General features: G+C 49.1%; 1 protein-coding gene across 1 annotated transcript; it reads left to right on the forward strand.

Moving 5' to 3' along the window:
- The first annotated feature begins 2,213 nt into the window (after window positions 1-2,213).
- Window positions 2,214-20,385, forward strand: ETS2 (ETS proto-oncogene 2, transcription factor). Its single transcript, XM_023630160.2, has 10 exons — window positions 2,214-2,487; window positions 6,479-6,550; window positions 9,315-9,426; window positions 10,583-10,702; window positions 11,046-11,246; window positions 12,778-12,861; window positions 13,893-14,117; window positions 15,080-15,343; window positions 17,056-17,174; window positions 18,120-20,385. The coding sequence occupies exons 2-10, from the start codon at window positions 6,479-6,481 to the stop codon at window positions 18,333-18,335; spliced, it is 1,413 nt and encodes a 470-aa protein (XP_023485928.1). The 5' UTR covers window positions 2,214-2,487; the 3' UTR covers window positions 18,336-20,385.
- Window positions 20,386-21,177: the final 792 nt, after the last annotated feature.

Raw genomic sequence — 21,177 nt, forward strand, 5'->3', positions numbered from 1 at the left:
AGCAGGGAGCGACAGGGGCCTGGGCAGGAGATGAGTCCAGGCTGGTGTGTGACCCCAGCTTCCTCCCCCAGCCATCTTTCAGCTCTGCCATTTGCCCTTTGGGCCAGATCATTTTCAATAGGCTTTCACACATTTCCATCTGAGAGGATAGAGATGACTCTTTTTTTTTTTTTTATGTATGTATTTTTTTCAAAGGTTTTTCATAAAATGCTTCCAGAGGGAAACTTGAAAAAAAACCTTGACCGTTCTATCATTCTGAGCCTTTCTACCACATGCTCAACACTCTGATAAATCCTCTACATTTTTATTCTGTGTTGATGCTCATCATAGCCTTATAACCTAGGTTCCATAGTCAGCTTTTCTTGTACGGAGAGAACTGGCCCAAGGTCTAAGGAGTTACAGCAGAAGAAAAACTGATTGCGAGGAATGGACCGTCTCCAAACTCCTGTGCTCCCTTCTTTTGACCTCCTTCTGCTCAGACACGTTGGAAATGGCTCAGCATGAGCAACACGCCCCTCTCAACTCCCAGCCTCCACCAGCCCCTCAAGGAGGAAAGATGCCATCCCAGTGGACCCCAATGACTCAGGGAGCCCCTGAGCATCCCACACTGCACACCCATGGGTGCTGGAGCAGGTGCTATGGACAAGGGAGTCCCACTTTGGCCAACTGAACTTGACTGAATGGCTGTGGGCACCAAGCTTCTCAGACACGATCCAGGGCTGTGTGAGTAGCGTGAGAAAAAAGACCCTCTATTAGCTGAAACTACAGGCCAGATGAGTCAGTATTTTCCAATACGGTTTAAAAAAAAAAGCAGCATACTCTTCATGTCTCCATGGTAACTTACTATGGATCTGTATTCCATTTGCGAAGCTCCTTCTTGACCTATCTGTGATTTCTGATCGGGCCTGAAGAGACACTGAGAAGCAATCAGAATCAATTCAGCCTCCAAGAAATATTGAGTCCCTCCCTGCAAGGGCACCTGATTGCTCTAGCCATGTAGACCCAGCCTCTGACCCATACAGTGGTGATACCTGGAGACCCTCTGGCACCTAGAAACAGTAAGGTGCAACATTTTCTCAATTATCCGGATAATTCCGCATTTCGGGTTGTCATGGAAACCGGGAACCTTGGTAACAAGGAAGTGAGGCGGTTCCTCTCCCTTCGCAGCTCCGCAGTCCCTGAGCGACACCAACTTTCAGCCCCATGGCCTTGCCTAAGCGGAGCTATTTTATTTTATGGCCACCTTCAGGAATCTAAATTTTCCTCCCAAATACTGAGACTCTAACCTGAATCTGACTATGAAATGCACACATTTCTAACTATGCACTCAAGTGTTTTCTGCTAAAAACGGAAACCCGCACTGTGGGTGATGGTTTTGACCGTGGTTGGGAGCCAGATAAAATCGAGTTTCAACTCTCAATTTCCCATTTACATGTTTTATGACCCAGCAAGTTATTTACCCTGAGGCTCAGTTCCCTCATATTTAAAGGGAGAATTATCACCAAGATCAGCCCAGAGTGGCTCAGTCAAGGCTGGTTACTATTCAGGCACCGCTCAACTCTAGGGGGCGCCACGCACACGGAGGCTGTAGGAACGGGGCTTCCCGGAGCAGGGCTGACTCAGTGACCCAGCAAAGGGCCCAGTTCGTACATTTATCATCTTATTTAGAGCCTTTCATGACAGAACGATCAGGAATCCTAAACCCATGAGGCAGCCCAAGAATGGGGTCAGAAAGAGCCCCTTATTACCCAAGCCCTGCGGCCACTCGGGGCCACCTGCACCACCACTCGGTTCCCGCCGAATCCGAGAGGTACGTCTGGTGTTAAAGCCTCAGGACAAGGGGCGGAAAGCGAATGCTCGCAGGAGCGACTCCGCCTGCCCTCCGGGGGCCCTCGCTCTCGCATGGGGCTCCCGGCCTCCGAGGCCCCCGCGCACCGCGCTCCTGGAACAGCAGGCCAGGGACAGAGGCGTGTGACAGCGGGTGCGGAGCTAGGTCCCGGCCGGAAGGAGCCGGCTCCGCCCCCTGCTCTCCTCCCCTCCCCTCCTCCACCCCCCTTCCCTCCCTGCGCTCCCCTCCCCTCCTCCTCTGCGCTCTGCCTCCCCTCTTCTCTCCTCCCCTCCCCTCTCTTTTTCCCCTCCCCCTCCGCCCCTCCTCCCTCCCCTCTGTCGTCTCGCCGCCCTCCTCCCTCCTCCCTCCTCCCCCAGCTCAGAAGAGCCCGCCGCGAAGGGGACCGGCCGGTTACTTCCTCCTGCGGCGGAGCGGAGCGCAGCGTAGCCCCAGCCCCGAGCGCCCGGAGCCAGCCGCCCGCCCGCCCGCCGCCCGCCCGCCGCCCGCCGCCCGCCGCCCGCCGCCCCCGGCCCGCTTCTCGGCCTCCCGGAGCGCCTGCACCCCCGGGCTCGCGCTCGCCCCCGGCTCCTCGCCCTCGCCCGGCGCGACCGGAGGAGCCTGGCCCCGGAGCAGCCGCCGGCCCTGCCCGACGCGGCGCGGTAAGAACGGGGTCCGGGGCGGGCGAGCCGGCCGGGGTGCCCGCCGGCTTCTCCCGGGGACCCAGAAACCGGGCGGGGGAGGTGGGTAGCACCGAGGTCCGGGATCGGGGTGCAGCCGGGGTCAAGGTGGGGTGGCGGCTGCTCCTCGCAATGGGGAGTCGCGCGTCCGGACTCCGTTCCGCTCGGCGCCCGCGTTCGGGTGGCCCGGGATAGGGCGCGCTGGGCCCGGCGTGACGCGCGGAGCCGACCCGGGCCCCGCGAACTTGGGCCGCGGCCCGAGGTCGCCAAGCCGGACGGGGCGGGCGGGGCGCGCCGGCTTGTTCCACTTGCTTTTGTTTTTAAAAGGAAACGCGGGCCTGGTGGGGGCTCCTGCCGGTGGTCGCCCTGCGGGCCTGATTTCGCGCGGGGGCTGGGGGACGCAGGACAGGGGTCCGAGGGCGCCCCGCGCGCCCCTGTTCGCGGGTGACTTACTGGAGCGCGCCGGGCCCGGGGGGATGCGGGGCGCCCGGCGGCTAGGACACCTGAGAGGCGGCGGCTCCCCAGACGCGCGTCGAGCGCGGGGCCTCCGGTCACCTGCTCGGCCCCGTCCTGGGCCCGGCCGGGGCGGCGGGCGGAGGGAGGCGCTGGCAGGTGGGGCCGCCGCTCGGCGAGCCCCCGCGGGGCCCCGGGACTTCTGGATCGGGGGCCCCTCGGTCCTGCGAGGCGAACATGGGGAGCCTGTCGGAAAGGGAGACGTGGGTGCGCAGGGCTGCCTTCATTTTTCCCATTCTTAAAGCATTTTGAATGAAGGGCTAACAGTGAGCGTGTGTGGGTTTTATTTTTTTAAGCACAGGAGACTTTTTTCTATTTGCCTGTATTCAATTTCAGGGTAGCCTAAAATAGTAGTTGACGGGCTATTTATTTAGAAAGTAGAGAAGTGAGCAGTCTCCTTTGGAGATGGGGGTAATTTATTTTAATTCGCCAGTAAGAGATGATGTTGGTTCCGGACAATGGAAGCGCCTGTGTGCTATCTACCTGCCCACACCACCGCCAATCAGGGAGATAAATCTCCAAGTTAAGGTTTATTAAAATTCTGAGTAATATCCCAGTAGAGTAAATGTTAGCCCCGTGCGTCCTGCGGGGAAGTATGGGAACACTCATTTCTGGGATTAGTCATTCCTCTCTTTAAATTGATAACTTTCAAAGGGAAAAGCAGACCAAGCTTCCAAAGTGCATTTCAGGTTTGTTTTTGTTTTTCAAGTTCACCTAAATATAAACCTAATCTCACATAAACGATCACTTGTTCTAATAAGGGTACAGTTGTCTGGCAAGTTCTTCTTGTTTTAAAATTTAACCCTTCTCAGCCCTTATATTTCTGGCATTTTCTCCTTTTTTTGGTTCAAAAGCAACACCAAAAGGATCCAGATTTGAAAGCGGTTTATGTGAGGAACTTGGCCTGTCTCCCACCTTGACAAGTGCTGTTGAATAGAATAAGTGAGCTAAAATTTGATGAGTTGTGTGTCTGCCTGAAACCATGGGTAGAGCACTTTGATTCTGCGTGTTTTTTACAAAACAAATTCAAAGCTGGACAATAAGAGAATTCTATTCTGTGGCTAGTAATTACAGCTCTTTGTGTGGGAGGGGTCGCCGGCCTTTACTCCTGGTGTTTGTCCAGCAAAACCAGGCGAAGCTTTTCTGTCTCCTTCCACATTCATTCTCTGACCATCCCTGGGAAGCCAGAAAGCGTAGAATAAAGTCAGCAACCGGCTGCAAAGGGGACGGAGAAAAAGAGCTGTCCTGTTGCGCCCTGGATGGGTAACTGGCAACAGTGAAGATGTTTTTTCATTTTGGTCTTTAATCAACAGGTCGCAGGACTGACTTCATGCAGATAAATGACAGGAAACTCTAAGGGGCATTTCACATTGTAAAGAGGAGCGAGCCGGGGCCTAGTCTAATGATATTTATATGCTGTCTCTGCTCTGTAGTGCTGTGGTGGGAGAAGGGCCCCTTCCTCACCACTCAGGTTGTCCTGGCACGTGGAGGAGCTCAGGATTAGGGCCATACTCAACTGGGATTTGGTCTCTCTCTGCCCCGAGGAACCCCTGCAATAGCTGTGTGATCCTAGGCAAGTTTCTGGAGATCTCTGGGCCTCCGTTGCCTCACGGTCAGATGGTACAGTATCTACCTGTGAGGGATTCAGGGAAGTGGGGATGCGTGATCCCCCAGCTTTGGGGCTTGGCTCTTAGCAAGTGGGCTTCTGTGAATGCAGCCATCAGTGGTAGTGAATATTGATTCTTGAGTGCATGTGGATGACGTGATCACCAAGTGGAGATTCTGAGCAGATGTGGCCCCTTAGGATCCAGGGCAAGCCCTTTCCTGCCCCTGCTCCCCCTCTGTTCCCCCATAGGGCTGTTATTTATTGCCTCTGCTCTCCTGCTCCACTGGCCACGTGATAATTACCCACTCGGAGGGTTTTAACAGCCGTCTCCAATGCCTCTCACCTCCCCTGTGACAGAAACTCTCCTCCCACGCCACCTTTCTAGCCAAGGTGTGTGTGTGTGTGTGAGTGTGTGTGTGTGTGTGTGTGTGTGTGTGATGTGTGTTGAGTTGTTGGGAGGTCCGGGTTAGCCATAATGTTGATCATAGAGAAAAAACAAGATAGCACGAACTCGGACTGGTTATGGGAAAATATGCTGTTTGCCGCCTCCAGGAAGTTCTGCCAATTGCACAATATTTTAATTACTCAAAGTTCTGGCTTGTAACAGGTGGGAGCATCCAGTGGAGACCACTGGGCTGGGCAGTTGGCAGCACCCACATAAAGCTCCCTTATAGCCTTCAGTTCCGAGGCCAGGAAGCCAGGAGGGTGGGGAGTCCCCCTTTTCCACTATTAATATAGAAGTTACCCGGCCAGACAATTACATTTTAGTGCCCCAGACAGGTTTTCAGTCTGTTACAGCACCATCCAATGGTAAGCCACATGCCTAACTATAAATTTTCCAATAGCCACGGTAAATATAGTAAGATAGGTGAAATTAATTTCAGTTCGCCTAATTCATTCAAAAATATTATATAAACATGCAGTAAATATAAGTTATTACTGAGGTATTTTGCTTTTTTCTATGAAGTCGTGTGTATTTTATATACAGAGCACAACTCAGTGCCCCAGCCGTGCCAGGCGCTCAGTAGCCACTCCTGTCTGGTGGCCACCACGTTGGTCAGCACAGGTCCGATATATAAGCGCAGACTATCAAAGCAAGCACGGCAGATCCGTGATGGGGATTACTTCCTCTTGGAGAAATGCACAGCTGAGCAACACACAAAGCAGATGTATTTTGAACATGTGTACTCAGCACAAGAGGATCTGGGACGAAGCGAGAGGGTTTGATCTGAAGCACTGCTTCCCTCTTGTATCTCCTTCCTGGGCGTGTTGCTTCCTCACAGCTTGGAGAGGCGAGGGGGCCTCCGTGCCTCCTGCCAACGTGCTCTCCTGGGTCTGGGTCCCCGGGAGCTGCCAGGGGTGGGGCGGGTCACCTCTGCAGCCCCATTTAGGTTCCCAGGTTGTGCTGACTGCTCCTGGGGCAGACAGGAGGTGGCCCACAGCCTGCCTGGTACCCACCCCCAGACCCGCCTCCAAGCTGACCGTGGAAATGGCACTGAAAAGCGCCTCCTCCCACTCCTGTCACGGAAGGACACTGGCCCCCTTGCTCAGCCCACCCGGCCAGGCTCCCTTGGGAGGCTCTGAGCAGCCAGCTGGAAAGGAACTGTATCTGTGTGCCTCATATCTAAATGGAATTCCGTGGGGGAATCAGCATTATTCTTTAACTACTTAAATAGCATACCCTGTGTGAGAGGGGCCTTTTCAATAAGGATTCCTGCTGTGGAACTTGACAGACCCAGCCAGACTGCAGTGTGGATGCAGCCAATGAAGACGTCCTCAAAATGCACTGGATTTATGGCCTCTCTGACTCTTCCTTTATTTCTTTTCCTTTTGCTTTTTTTTTTTTTTTTGAAGATGAATGATTTTGGAATCAAGAACATGGACCAGGTGGCCCCCGTGTCTAACATTTACAGAGGGACGCTCAAGGTACGTGAATAAGTCTTAATTAAAAATTTTAAACAGAGGATTGGAAAACTCAATGTCTGTGAGAGAAACTATACGTAGACTTGTTCTAGCCTTAGCTTTTTATTTTACTGGCTGTGTGACTGGATTGTTTCCTTCAGCTCTCTGGGCCTCAGTTTTCTAGTCTGTAAAATGGGTATCCTGATGCTTGTTCTACTTGTCCTCCAAGACTTGAAACCATGGAATTTGTAGATGGTGAGGACTTTGTAGTTTACTTCTGAGACTCCTCCCAGGGAAAAATCTTATGATTCTCAATAGATCAGAGCTGGAGAGGCTGCCTTTCTACCCACCCAGGAGTTTCCGTCCATGAGGGGAAGGCTGATTAAGAACTGAAGGAAAAGAGCCCAGGAGCAACAGCAGGCCCCGCGGCTGCTGCTCCTTCCATCACAAGGGGCAATGCCCACTGGGTTGGAGACAGCCTGTTTGTGTAAACCAAAAGCCACATTAAAGATGAAAGAGCCTTCTCTGCTGCATAATAAACAAAATTCGTGTCGCTTCTATCTTAATTCCTTTGGGGAACATTCTTCAGCAGCACAAGCTGATAATTTCCCATTTGCCTTCTCCAAATGTGAGAGCGAGAGCTCATTGTTTTGTAGCATTGTGTAGTAAACATGTCAGAAGCAGTGATTTTAGCTCGGCCTCCTCTGAGCCTACTGTTTTGTATCGTAATGTCTCTCTGGCGTGGTACATTGTCGCTCGTCTATCATTAGGGGATTATTTGTCTGATACAGCCCAAAGAGGCAAAAATCGGCAGGGGCCTTTCTTGAGTCTTAGGGAGTTCATCAGACTTCAGGCTACTGAGTTTGCTTGTTCAATTTGGTCAGTTTCTAGTGTGGCAGACGCTGTATGAGAAATTGTGAGATTAAGTTTGAAACCAACTCCTAGAAAGAAAAATTGTATAATTTGAAAGTTTGATGATGCCCGTGCGATTTCTGGATTTAGACAAGAAACGGTCGTGGCTGAAATTGGTGTGTTGAAATACGCAGCACGAATTTGTATTGTCTTTTGGCTTCCTGGTTTTAAAAAAAGAATTTAGAACAGTCAGGAAAGGAAAGACATTCCTTAGTCACCTGGGCTGTGCTGGTGGGAATCTAAAAATTGACTGAAGATTTCACCCGAATTAACCCTGCTGTAAAGTAGTTTATAAATCTGGATGAGTATTTCGCACTTGCTTGGGTTTCCCCTCGTAGGTCTTGGGACTCATTGTCTTGGGACATCATTGCCTTGGATTTTGGGGGGCTGGGCGCCAACGACATTGGGACATCATTGTCTGGAGTGTTTTGGGCTGAGCTCCAACTTCTCCCTGGCCTCTTATGTAATGCGTCACTCATTGTTCTACATTTCTAAAAAGAAGGCACACAAACCAATTTTATTTGTAAATGTGTTACACATTTTTTTTATTGATGACTCAACAGAAGGATCATTGTATTACACATACCATGGGATTTCCAGCTTATGTTGGAAAAATATAACCTTTCTTCACGTTTTTCCCTCAACAAGTTAGGCAATGATGAATCAAGACTTTATCTGTTACTTATAAAGAAGGCTTACTTTAAAGGCTCTTTCATTCATAAATGTTAGATGAGATTATCAGAGATCGGCACAGTGCGAGGTTTGTGTTTCTGTGTCTCTATCCTCTTTTTTCCCTCTCAGCCGTAGGTAGTTTAATTTTAAACCTACTTCCTTTGGAAATCTTGCCTCTTAATAGATGATGGGGGGAGGTTCTTTTTAATACGCTTTACTTTTATAAAATTAAACCTTAAAGAAGTTTCGCATATTTATTACTACTTTCTGAACCACGGGAATTGAGGGGAAAAAAAATCTAGTTTCAATTAAAGTGTTTTATACTAAACATTTAAAAATAAAGGCTCCTGCAGATAAAGTAATTTATTTCATTGTTTCGTTTTCAATTTTTGTTCAGCCACTTGCCTTTCGTTTTAACTGCTGTGAGCTAAAACTGTCTTGCCAAGGGTCATTTTTCTTTTACATGTGGCCTGACTGGATTTCTCTCCGATGTAGCACAAGGCCAGGTGTGGGGACCAGGTCGTCTCGGAGGTCCCTCCCAGCGCTGTTCTTCTAAGATTCTATTATTTTTAGGTCTGTTTATTTAATTTATTGCTTTAAATTGATTAAGCCGTTAAAAATGACTTCCCAGCCATTCTCACCGTGTGAGGTTGATGAAATGATCCAGAGGAAAATAGAATCTGGAGTAAAAGAGTAAAATAGACCATTCTCACTGTGTGAGGTTGATGAAATGATCCAGAGGAAAATAGAATCTGGAGTAAAAGAGTAAAATACACCTTTTGGTCCCTTTGACCATCTTAAGTCTGTTCGGAGGACTGACTGGTCGATCCCACATGTGGCTTTATAACTGCCAGTTTAGCCAGGGCGTATTAATAAGATGACCCGTGGACCACTTTTAAAATAGGTAATTATCGGGGGCCGGCCCCATGGCGGACTGGTTAAGATCTCGCGCTGCGCTTCAGAGGCCCAGCGTTTTGCCAGTTCGAATCCTGGGCCTGGACGTGGCACCGCTCATCAAGCCATGCTGAGGTGGCATCCCACATGCCGCAACTAGAAGGACCCACAACTAAAAACACACAACTATGTACCAGGGGGCTTTGGGAGAAAAAGGAAAAATAAAATCTTTTAAAAAAATAAAATAAAATAGGTAACTAAATAAGTTTCAGGATTACCTCTCAGTTTTCTTTTCCATCTGTTCTTGCAGCGCCAGCCAGCCTTCGACACCTTCGATGGGTCCCTGTTTGCTGTTTTCCCCTCCCTAAGCGAAGAGCAAACGCTGCAAGAAGTGCCAACAGGCTTGGATTCCATTTCTCATGGTAATTTGTTACTCAGACTTGACAAGTGGGGCACGATTCCCCCAGGGAGTTCAGTTCATAGAAAGAGAGGACGGATCAGAAGCCATGAACATTGGTATCTTGAATCTTTAGGTAGGAAAAGTCAGATGGAGGCTCTGTGCCTGAGAGAAGACAGTTGTCCTTGATTATGAGCATGATGGTTCTGGTGCTCCCCCCGCCAGATGTGCCCCAGTGAGAGCAAAGGCCAGCTGTTAGCAGGCTGCAGAGCCACTCCTGAGATCTCCATTCGGGGGTTTTCAGCTGGGCAGCAAACCCAGGCTTCATCACCCAGGGCCACTCTGCCAAGCGGACCAGTGGCCATGACGATGCACCCTAACTTTTCATTCTGGGTTCACATTGTTAGTTAGCTCATTCTCCTGCTGGAGTTTCGGAGCAACACATTATTCTTGCTTAATCTTTAGCCACCTGTATTTACTCCTGCAGTTCTTAATGTCATTGTTTGTTCTTTTTAAGGGAATAGCACGTCAGATAATGCCTGTGCAATTACTCTCATATTAGTTGGCAACATTCCAGAGGTTGCTTTGTCACATGAAGTAGGTGCTAGAAAATACAGCCCAGAAAATTAATTAAAACACACATGCTTGCGTAAGCATGCCATCATGGGGCGGTCATTTATCATTCTTGAAATTGCTGAGGGAATCCAGAGAAGATTGTTTTTCAGTAAAAATTGAAGGTGTGCAGACGTTACAGGTGCTAAGTGCGTTCTGCTCATATCAGCTGCTTAGTTTAATGGAAGTAACTCCCAAATTATGCATTTGCAGTCCCTTAAGCCTTTTGACCAAAAACCGTGCAATTTCTTTTATTGTCTAAACATTTGAAAATCGACTTCAATGGAAGTTTTACCTACGCGTAACTGCTTTAGGAACTTTTGTAAAATAAAATAAAACTTGAGTTTTACCTTAGGTGTTTTTTTATAAGTGTAGTTCTGAGATGGATAATATTTTCTCCATAGCATTCAAAAAAATTTTTTGGTTCATACGTATACTCTTTTAAGGAATTATGTGTCAAGGTTTGAGATCAAAATTGTTCTCTCCTGGAAACTAAGATTTCTCCCCTGAGTTCTCTATCTGATCTAGCCAACCTGACTTCCTGACATCCCCGTGGGCTTTCTTTCTAGACTCGACCAACTGTGAATTGCCTCTCTTAACCCCGTGCAGCAAGGCTGTAATGAGTCAAGCCTTGAAAGCTACCTTCAGTGGCTTCAAAAAGGAGCAGCGTCGCCTTGGCATCCCCAAAAGTAAGTGCTGCCTTTTAGAGCTGCTTTTCCGATTCTGCGTTTTACTAGAAAAACGAATTTGACTGCAGTTGCTCCAGATGACTTAGTTTTTAAGCTTTTGTCTAGGGCGTCTTGCAAAGAGTGGCAGGGATGTGGTAGAGCTGAGCCAGTTTTTGGTTCAGCCCAGTCAACTGAACACTTAATCCAGCTCTGTTGTCGGTGTCTTAGACTCTTCCTGGGTGTCTCGCTCATTTCGTTGGTCTTCGGTGCACACCTGGACTCTGTGGTTGAATCAGGAGTGGCTCTGGTCTCACTTCCATTTTTTTCTCCTTTTGTGTTCTGTCCTTTCTTCCCTCCCCGGTAGACCCCTGGCTGTGGACTGAGCAACAGGTGTGCCAGTGGCTTCTCTGGGCTACCAATGAATTCAGTCTGGTCAACGTCAATCTGCAGAGGTTCGGCATGAATGGCCAGGTGCTGTGCAACCTGGGCAAGGAGCGCTTTCTGGAGCTGGCACCTGATTTTGTGGGCGATATTCTCTGGGAGCATCTGGAGCAGATGATCAAAGGTACCAGCTGATGGTCGGGGTGAGCCTGGCTAGGAGCAGTGATGGGGGAGGCGGGGGTGAGCATCAGTGCCCTACGACTGTGGGGTCGGCGTTTCACATGAGGCAGGGTGGTCTGAAAACGCCCCTGGAGTGAGTCAGATATGTGGCAGTGACTACAGCTTTTGCGTCCACTGAAGTACGTGTATGTGTGTGTGTGTGTGTGTGGCATCAAGCGTAGCCACAGGGCAGTAGACTTAGTCACGGTCTCGTTCACTGTCCCCAGACAGCATTCGTCAGAGCAGTATGTGTTGGCTCAGATACGGAGGCCAAGAATTCCTATGCTTTATGGCTCACCTTCCAGAACCGAAAGAAATAAGTCGGCCTCGGGGAAAGGGAGCCTTCAGATAAACTCTGTGAACTGTTAAGTAAATTTTCCCAAATCCAAATGGAATCCAACAAAGAGGAATGTTCCTGATTTTAGGTTTTTAAACAAATGCAGACGTAATCAATGTATATATTTACACACGGACGTTTTGTCCAGAAAGTAGCCATTGAGCAGAAGAACTCTCATCATATAGAAAGTCCTGATTTTAGACGTTAAAAAAGTATTGAGATCAGTGTTAAAAATACATCGAGTTAAAAAAGAAAAAAAATATATAGTGAAGGATCCTTTAAGTTAAAAATAAAAGAAAATTAGCCCCTTTGTAGAGTTCAGGGAAATATTCCTCATTTAATTGATTTTAAACACTGAGTTTCAACCCTGTTACAGACTCAGAATCTTAAAAAGCCCTTAGGATTTATCCACCAGCTCTTTTTACTTATGGCTTCTGAGGGCCAGGGAAATTTATTTTTAAAGACTCCTATAAACAAGTCTGGACAAGTCTAATCTGACAAATTTCTGGTGAATCTGTTTGTTGGCAAGTTGGGCCTGTCTTGCCATGACTCGGGGTGTCAGTCTGAGTGGGTCTGGGTTTGGGGGTGTATGTGTGGTTGAGTGTGTTTGTAGGAAGCGGGCATTTGCAGAGAACGCTAACCTTTGCCCCTTCAAAATTCCTGGGCACGCGTGTCCCCCGTTACAGACTCCCACGCCTTGGTAGCCGTCTCTGTGTGGCGCATGCTGCACCCTGGAGAAGCTTTCAGGGTTCGACCAATGGGCCATAAGCCTCCTGGGGGCAGGAATTGTGTCTGTTTTCCTAATCTGCTGTATTCCCAGCCCCGGTGCAGTTGTTACTCATAAATATTTAACCATTTCTTGGCTACGTGGATAAATTAAATAAATCATCTGGATCTTTCAAATCATGCAATAGAAAATTTAACTTTGCCAACAACAGCAGCCTTTTTGGAAAACTTATTCTAGTTATTAGAAAAATGTGCTTCTATCTCTAGTTTAGAAAGACAGAATGACCTGGAACACTGTAGGATTAAATGTGAAGCACCGAATGCATTTAGTTATTCTAAAATAACCACGTAACCGTAATTCAGAGAGTAACTTCTTTTTTTGTGTAGTTTTAACCTCGATTTGCAGTCTTAGGTCCCTCTATCTGTTTTTCAGAAAACCAAGAAAAGACAGAAGATCAGTATGAAGAAAATTCGCACCTCAACTCAGTTCCTCCTTGGATTAATAACAACTCCTTAGGTCAGTCCAAGTGATTCTGCCCTTAAGAGCTTGGTTTTAAGTCTTTCTGCTAGATTTATGGACAGTCCGAAGGCACAGTCTAGACCTGCCCTGTCCCCTGTGGTGGCCACATGTGGCTCTTGAGCTATTAGCACTTGAAATTTGGCTGGTCCACATTGAGAGGTGTGATAAGAATATAGTGCACACCAGATCTGAAAGTCCTACTATGAAACAAAGAATATAAAATAGCTCCTTAATGATTTTTAAGATGTTGATCACATGTTGAAATGACAATTGGTATATCAGGTCAAGTAAAATATTAAAATTAATCTTACCCGTTTCTTTTTACAATGTGGCTACTAGAAAGTTGAACATGTGTCAGTGGCTCACGTTATCTGCGTTGGCTAGCGCTGGTCTAGGCAATTCGTAGAGCGAGGGGCAGAAAGAAGCGAGCTGGTGGCTGTGGTCGGTTCTAGTAAAACAGATAAGGGGTGGCAGGCCCGGGAAGTGTGCAGAAAGCAATACCTAATTTGCTCTGAACTTTGGAATCGAGAAAGGTGTCATGGAATTCGGGTCCTTCCTCTGGTCACTGACACTGGTGAGCGTAGGTTGCAGGTGGTCCCCCGAGCCAGCATGGGGAGGGGTGACAGGAGATGCTCCTTCTAAGTCACACGCTGGGTGACAAATCCCTTAGTCTGTCTGAGGTGTAGTTTCCCTGGAAGCTGAAAGAGCCCATGGCCCCTGTCATCCTGAGGCTCACAAGGGAGAACTTGATAAACTAGAGCCATAGAAATACTAACCCTGAGGTATGGCGTCCTGGGTCCAGAGCAGCAGGAATTTTGGCCCAAGGCTCATTCGTTGGCTGGGAAGACGAATGGTTGAGAAGAAGAGGACCTAGTGGAGAGCTTGCTCATTGAAGCTCACGTGCCCCCGCGGGTTTGCAGAGGGCTGCAGCGTGCAGAGCTCCTCCCGTGCCGTCTGGTTTGAGGTGCAGAGGGTCTCTCTCGCGTGCCCGTTGCTGATAGCCCTGCCGTCCGATGGTTCTGTTCCAGGTTTTGGCGTGGAGCAGGCGCCGTATGGCGTGCAGACGCAGAGTTACCCCAAAGGCGGTCTCCTGGACGGCATGTGTCCCTCGTCGTCAGCACCCCGTGCGCTCGGCTCTGAGCAGGACTTTCCGATGTTCCCCAAGTCTCGGCTCGACACCATCAGCGTCAACTACTGCTCCGTCCCTCAGGACTTCCCGGGCAGCAGCCTGAACCTGCTCGCCAGCGGTTCTGGTAAGATCAGAGCTTCCTGGTGCCCCTCTCAACAAGGCCAGTGGTCTGATTCCCAGAGCCACAGCCAGACAGTGACATGAGCTGCTTAGTCAGTACGGCCTGTGTTCAGCCATCGGAGGAGGTCATAGGACTCCTCTGTGTTCTAAGTGACTTAGAAGTGACTTAGGTCACCATCACAGACGATTAGTTCGCTCAGCGAGTGTTCTCCTAATGTGTATCAGGCTCTGATCTGGGCACAGTGGGTACTTAGTGAACAAGACAGTCCCTGCTCTCGCACTAGATTCCTCCATGCAATGGGATATTTGGGGAGACAACGTAGGAGTGTGATAGTTTGTGTGTGTGTGTGTGGAGAGGTATATATACAGTGTGCAAATCTCAGGTTGTACAACCAGTTGAATCTTTACATATATACACCTGTGTCACTGCCACCCAGATGGAGATAGAGAAATTTCCAGCACCTCGGAAGGCTCCCTCGTACCACTTGCCAGTAGTGGTGTCCCCACCTCAAGAGGAAACCATTGTCCTGACTTTGATCATCATAGATTAGTTTTTCCTGTTCTTGAAGTTGATGTAAATGGCATCATACCCTGTGTTTTCTTTTGCATTTGTCTTTGGCTCATCATTGTGTCTGAGATCCATCCATGGTGTTGGGTGTGGCAGCCATTTGTTCTTTTTCACTGCTGTGTAGTACTCCCTTCTATGAAACTACCGTTGATTTATCCCTTCCACTGTTGATGGAAGATGTGGTTGCATAGTGTATTTATCGTAAGGAACAAGCACCTCAGTTTAAGAGCATTATGAAAAGTTAGAGTGATTCTGCACCAGTGGGATATCTGTTGAATGCGGGTGCTTGGCAATCTCTTGACCACTGAGCCCAAGACAACCTGCACTTATTTATTAGCTGTGGCACCAGACGTTTCATTGTCCTGGGGAGTCAAACTGTGCCTGGTTGTGTTTGCCAGGGAAGCCCGGAGACCGCGACCCCCCCGAGAACGGCGCAGACAGCTTCGAGAGCTCCGACTCGTTGCTGCAGTCCTGGAACAGCCAGTCATCGCTGCTGGATGTGCAGCGAGTGCCTTCCTTCGAGAGCTTCGAAGACGACTGCAGCCAGTCCCTCTGCCTCAGTAAGCCGACCATGTCTTTCAAGGATTACATCCAAGAGAGGAGTGAGCCGGTGGAGCAAGGCAAACCAGTTATTCCTGCGGCCGTGCTGGCCGGCTTCACCGGTGAGTGTGGGGCCCCGGCTCTCCCGCCACCTCCCCTGCACCCTGCCTCGCCGTGGCGATCAAGGGTGGTTCTAGTTGGAGCACATTGTACTTAACACCCCACATTTTATGTGTGGGGTGTAATCCTGAATCCAGGCAGGCCGTACCCCCGAATTCTAAAAAGGCCAGCCTTGCGGGAATTCTCGTGTACCCAGAGCTCAGAGGCGTGGGTGAAAATCCCGCGGCCCCCTCGCCACCTGGGACGTGCTTGGCCATCCGGAGATGAGGAGGAGCAGGGGACCAGCCTGTGGAGGCCTCGCCTCTGACTCACCTGCTCCAGGAATTTTAAAGAATGTCACCTGGCTCGGGAGGGGCAGCAGAGGCGGCCTCGCCTAACATGGGACTGTGTTCCTTTTCTCGCTTCTAAAACCCATCTTGTTTTTACGGTGTGGGTGAGAGCTCTTCTAAGCAGAGGACAGATATTAAAGCTGTTTTTAGAACCTGATACTTCCAGTACTTTAGCAAAAATACCAGGATTCTTTCGATCGCTTCGTATTTCCTGAAATGTGTGCTTTTTTCATATTTTGACCATATGGAGCCACTGGGGGTTAAAAAAATACCTACTTAAAAAAAATCCGATACGTTAAAATAAGAGTACATGGGCATCCGTTTATTTCTGTCCTGTGAGGCAAACAGCCGTGGAAACGGACTGAAGTACGCAGAGCATGTGAAAGCCGTTGTTTTCATATCTGGAGTCAGGGCCCCATAAGAAAACGAACAGCCACGGTGCTGGCGGTTTTCCTTTCCATGTTGGTTAGCGTTTGTTGACTGCCGGCTCTGTGTGGTTCATCTGGCATATGGTGCCGGCCGCTAGTCTCTAGGACAGCCTGGCACGGGAGGTGGAGTGAACCCATTTTACAGATGGGGAAATTGGCTCCGAGGAAAACAGCTCTCCGTGGTCACACAGGTAGCTCGGTTCTGTCTGGTTCCAGAACTCCTGACCTGTGTTGATGGGAGCTGTGCGTCTTGGGGAACAGCTCTGATGGGCTTGTGATCCGGGGCAAGGCACCTGGCCTCTGAGCCACATCCTATTCCTCATCTTTAAAACAGCACTACACTTCGCAAGGTGGCGATTGTAAATATTAATCCAGAAGACGGTATATGAAAAGCACTTTGCAAAGCATATACCTCCCCCAGCAGAGGCCTCGGAAGGCCGTGGGTGTGACCTCAGGTGCCCAAGTGGCTGTTGAGTAAACCAGGGCTTGGATTAAGCAATTGACCCACCTCCATTTGGCAGGAAAGTTACCCTGTGGGATTCCATGAATGATACGCCTCGTTCTGTGGTGAAATGCCCCTTCACCCCGTCCCACGGGGTGTTTCTAGAAATGAACCTTGAAAGTTATTACAGAAGGAGCAGCTAAAGAGGATGAGGAATTTTAATGCCAAGAGTTGGTGGCCCTGAATTTTTTTCCAGAAAGACCAAACCCAGCAGTCAAGGGCCGAGTGACCTCTTTTCCGGGAGCCGGAGGTGTGGAGAGAGACTCGGTGTTTGGTGGCTAACCTTATCGCATGAAAGCATTTCCCGCCGTCCCCAGCACCTGGGGTGCACCTTCTCGCCGGCATCCGGTCCAGAGTTGACTCTCTCATCTCTCAATCCATTTGCTTCCTCAGGGTAACTAAAGTCTTGCCGTCTTTTAAATCTATAAAAACGTATAACCCGCCCCTCTCCCCAGGCAGTGGACCTATCCAGCTGTGGCAGTTTCTCCTGGAATTGCTCTCCGACAAGTCCTGCCAGTCGTTCATCAGCTGGACTGGGGACGGATGGGAATTCAAGCTGGCTGACCCCGACGAGGTACGACCAGGGCCGGGAAATCAGCCCCTGGGCTCTAGACACTGAGTCCATCCCTTGGGGTTCCCAAATTCCCTCCACAAGAAAGGCCTCGCGAGTGCCAATGAGAACACGTCTACACGAGGTGTTCCTGACTTCAGGAAACTTGAGGTGGCATCCTTGCTTGGCTGAGAATCATTTGGTACCCCCTGGGGGTGCACGTGGGCCTTGGGCAGGCTTCACCGTCTTCTCTGTCATGGAATGAAAAGGCACAGGAGGTAAACTGAGGCTCTCTCCTGAGCCTCTGAAAATGCCTTAGGAAATTGACCGCTGGGGATTGAACCCTCGATAGCCCCACGCCGGCCCTCAGGCTGGGCTTCCATGCTCCTGGGCTGAGCTTGGCAGAGCTGCACCAGCCCCGGCTGGAGGGAAAGGCCAAGGGTAGGTCCAGTAGCTGCCCTCCAGGACAGCATCAGGGAGGCCCTTGATCTCTGGTGCCCGTAGAGTGCAAGCTGTCACCTGCCCAGTTCCCTTGGGAAGCAGACACATTGAGGAATGTGTGATGTCACGTGGCTCAGAATCCCAGTTGGCAGCTTTTGACTGCAGGGGTCCGAATAAGCACCCAGGGGGTTGGGGGAGACATGGTTTCCCGTGTCTCAGGACCCCCCACTTCCGAACCCTTGGCCCCCAGGAGTTTGTGCTGAGTGAGGCCTCGAGAGCCCTGTCACAGACAGAGCTGTGGGTGTGGCACCTCGCCCTCCCACCGGTGCCTCCCTCGGTCCTCAGAGAAGCATCCGAGGGAGACAGGGCCCTGGCGTCTGGATGACAGCGGCTGGTACCTCTGCGATCCTGTGGTTTGTCAGGTTCTCTGGATGCTCAGGCATCAGACTCGTAATCGGGGGGATGTCGTTCACTTTTTCTTCATTCCCAAATTGAATCCAACTCTTTTTCCATTTGTGTCCACCCCAGGTGGCCCGCCGGTGGGGAAAGAGGAAAAATAAGCCCAAGATGAACTACGAGAAGCTGAGCCGGGGTTTACGCTATTACTACGACAAGAACATCATCCACAAGACGTCGGGGAAGCGATACGTGTACCGCTTCGTGTGCGACCTCCAGAACTTGCTGGGGTTCACACCCGAGGAGCTGCACGCCATCCTGGGCGTCCAGCCGGACACGGAGGACTGAGGCCACGTGAGGCTGTGTGTGAGTGGGGCCATCCTGACCCACTGGGCTCCCAGGACCCTGAGAGGCGGGATTGAACACATCCAGGAAAGTCCCCAAGAAGCAGTGGCCTTATTTCATCTGAAACTGTGGCTCTTCACCCCGAGCAGCGTGGCTGCTCACTTCTGGAGCCCGCTGATGGCAAAACGCTGTGTATGATGCTATTACATTAAAATGGCCGAGAAGGAAGCGCGGGGCAGCCGTCCTGGCTCCGGCGGGCTCTTGAGACAGGATCGTTCAGGCTGTTAGGTCTTCTCCGGGGTTTGAGCGTGTCGCGGACACGCACCTGTTTTATTTTCTTTTGCCTTTTGCAACATGGAACCGAAGGTGCAGAAGGGGTCTCTTTGTTTCAGAAGGGTAGGAGGGGGCGAGGAAACAATCATGCCATTTCAGAAGGTCATCTGTATATATGATTGTAATCTTATAATTGTTATCAAAATCCTCTAACAGTCCTATTTAACAGAAATTGTATATTGTAATTTAAAATAATTATATAACTATATGTGAAATAAGAATGCAGACATCCAATGGTTATTTCATTTTCCAAGAGCACATAAGGCATTTTGCAAACATTGAATCTGCCCAGGGCAGACTAGGAGAAGTTGTAAAATGTGTATTATTTACATTTAATATGCCTACAGGAATATGTCGGAGAGGGTTAATCCCTGTTTCTGTTGTTTTGTTTTGTTTTGTCTGGGTTATTATCTGGCAAAGACTTTGTACATTTGGGAATTTTTATAAGAAACTTAATGTTATTATCTGGGGGCACATTGGCCCCTGTGCTTTCTCCTTTAATTGTAATGTAAAAGCTATAAAGCGGTATTTTTCTTGACAAATGGCATATGTTTTCCATTTCTATGCATGCATTTAAATCAGTTTATACAAAAAACTTATTTTATTTTTTAGTTCGACCCTGTTTCCCCAACAACCTACCTCCCGCACCCGCCATTTCCTCCCTGTGCCCCACCTCCACACCCCACATCATTCTGTATGATGAAAATAAGAATACTATTTTTGGAAATATGCGACTCCTTTTCAGAGACCAGGAGGGATTTATGTAGCAGCTATTTTTACTGCAAAAGTAATTCACTGGAAAAAAATGTAATTTGTAAGAAAGCTTTATTTTTATCTCAGCTGCGTGTAAAGTGAAATATATGGTGCAGCGCTGAAGGCTCGGGGGGAGGCGCAGTCTTTCTTAAATGCCTTGGACACGAGTGAAGCATGCTTCGTCCCCTCCGTGTTCACCTGTGAAGTCCTCGGCCGTCTGGAGCCCACGCTGTTCCTCTCTCCTCAGCGTCCACAGCAAAAGAGTTTTTGTTTTTTTGGTTTTTTTATTGGATGCAGAATGCCCAGAGGCATAGAGAGTAAACAAGATGAGAAAGAATGCATTGGAATAGCTCCTCTGAAGAAAAGGTTTTGATTGTGATCGAGACTTTTGTAGTGGTTTCGAAGGAGCACGCTGGCCCCAGTGTATTCCTGGCCTTTATACGCCATCAAGTCAAGTTGGTGTCAAAGTCAGACACGCTTCACTAGCAGTGTGAGAGGACACTCGGACCGGTGGCTGCCATCTGTACAGAAGAATCGTCCGTGGAGTGAGATCAAGGGATTGGGGGTAGGACCAGCTGGGAGAGCAAAGCCGAACTGAGACAATTTGTCTCAATACCCACACGAGACGATTTCCAGTATCTCAGCACAGGATGTTTTTCTCAAGCAGGCCCTGTTTATCTCTCGGACATCTGTTTATAACATCAACAGACATGCGACTGGGAACATCTTGTTGCTGAAAGAAGTCATGAACCATTGGCTCATTTTATATGGGCTCGAGCCACATGAAATTGCCAATATTTGACTTTTTTATCTACGAAGTTGGCAGTTTTGTGTGGTCCAACCTAATAGTTATGGAATCTGAAGTCCAGTATAAACCTCTGGCGTGGTAATGAACAGGACTTAAGTATAAAAATTTTGTAATTGGGCCTCTTCTTTCTCAAATAATAAAGTATTTTGTTTATATAAACTCCTCCTTCTAAGAGTTCTCATTCTTCCTCCCACCCACCGTGGAGGAGGTGGGGTGAGGATGTTGAGCTCAGATCTATTGTCCGCTCAGTAGCTTTCAGTCACTGAGAGTCACATCTCCATTTAACTGATTTTACACGAAAGTCACTTAGGAAATCATGACCAAACTGGAACCACCTGTGAACGCTTCCTGACGGAACCCCCAGAAAGGGTTCCTTCAGGCGAAAAATTCTTTTAAGAAAGAAGGGATTAGAATAGAGTCAGGTGGCCTCTCGGCCAGGGGTTTGGCAGAGATAACTGAGAAGAGATGTTTGGATATTTACATTAAGAACATTAGGATTTGGGGTTCAAGGACTTTTCTAATTGAGGCCATGACCCTCCTGGACTCCTGCCGTTGCTGAGATGACTTAACCAGAGATGAGGGTGGTGGTCCTGGGCCACGTGTTCTCAAACTCATTCTCAGGACTCCTTTCTACTCTTCAAAATGAGTGAGAATGCAAAAAACCTTACAAGGATTATATCCGTGGTGTGCTGGAGCCAGCTCACCGAGGGCTACCAAGCCGATGGTGCGTGTCTATTCCCAACTCTGCAACAGTGACCTGTTGGGAGTTTGAACTTGGTCGTGATGAGGGTTTGTACACCACGGAAATCAGCAAACAATACAAACGAATGCTTCCCCCTCCCCCATCCTTCTCAAGGAGCTGGTTGGTAAACATTCCCCAGCACACCACTGGTCATCAATGTTTACCAGATCAGAAAATAAATTTTAAAATATGATTCGTTTTTACAATAA

This window comes from Equus caballus, chromosome 26, assembly GCF_041296265.1.
Source record: "Equus caballus isolate H_3958 breed thoroughbred chromosome 26, TB-T2T, whole genome shotgun sequence".
NCBI classification, from domain to species: domain Eukaryota; kingdom Metazoa; phylum Chordata; class Mammalia; order Perissodactyla; family Equidae; genus Equus; species Equus caballus.

What these genes read in the sequence shown, in the direction of transcription:
- ETS2 (XM_023630160.2), top strand. Translation starts at nt 6,479, where the DNA reads ATGAATGATTTTGGAATCAAGAACATGGACCAGGTGGCCCCCGTGTCT. An exon ending in TCGCCTTGGCATCCCCAAAA is followed by an intron (nt 10,703 to 11,045) that starts GTAAGTGCTGCC and finishes CCTCCCCGGTAG; the next exon opens with ACCCCTGGCTGTGGACTGAG. An exon ending in TCTGGAGCAGATGATCAAAG is followed by an intron (nt 11,247 to 12,777) that starts GTACCAGCTGAT and finishes TCTGTTTTTCAG; the next exon opens with AAAACCAAGAAAAGACAGAA.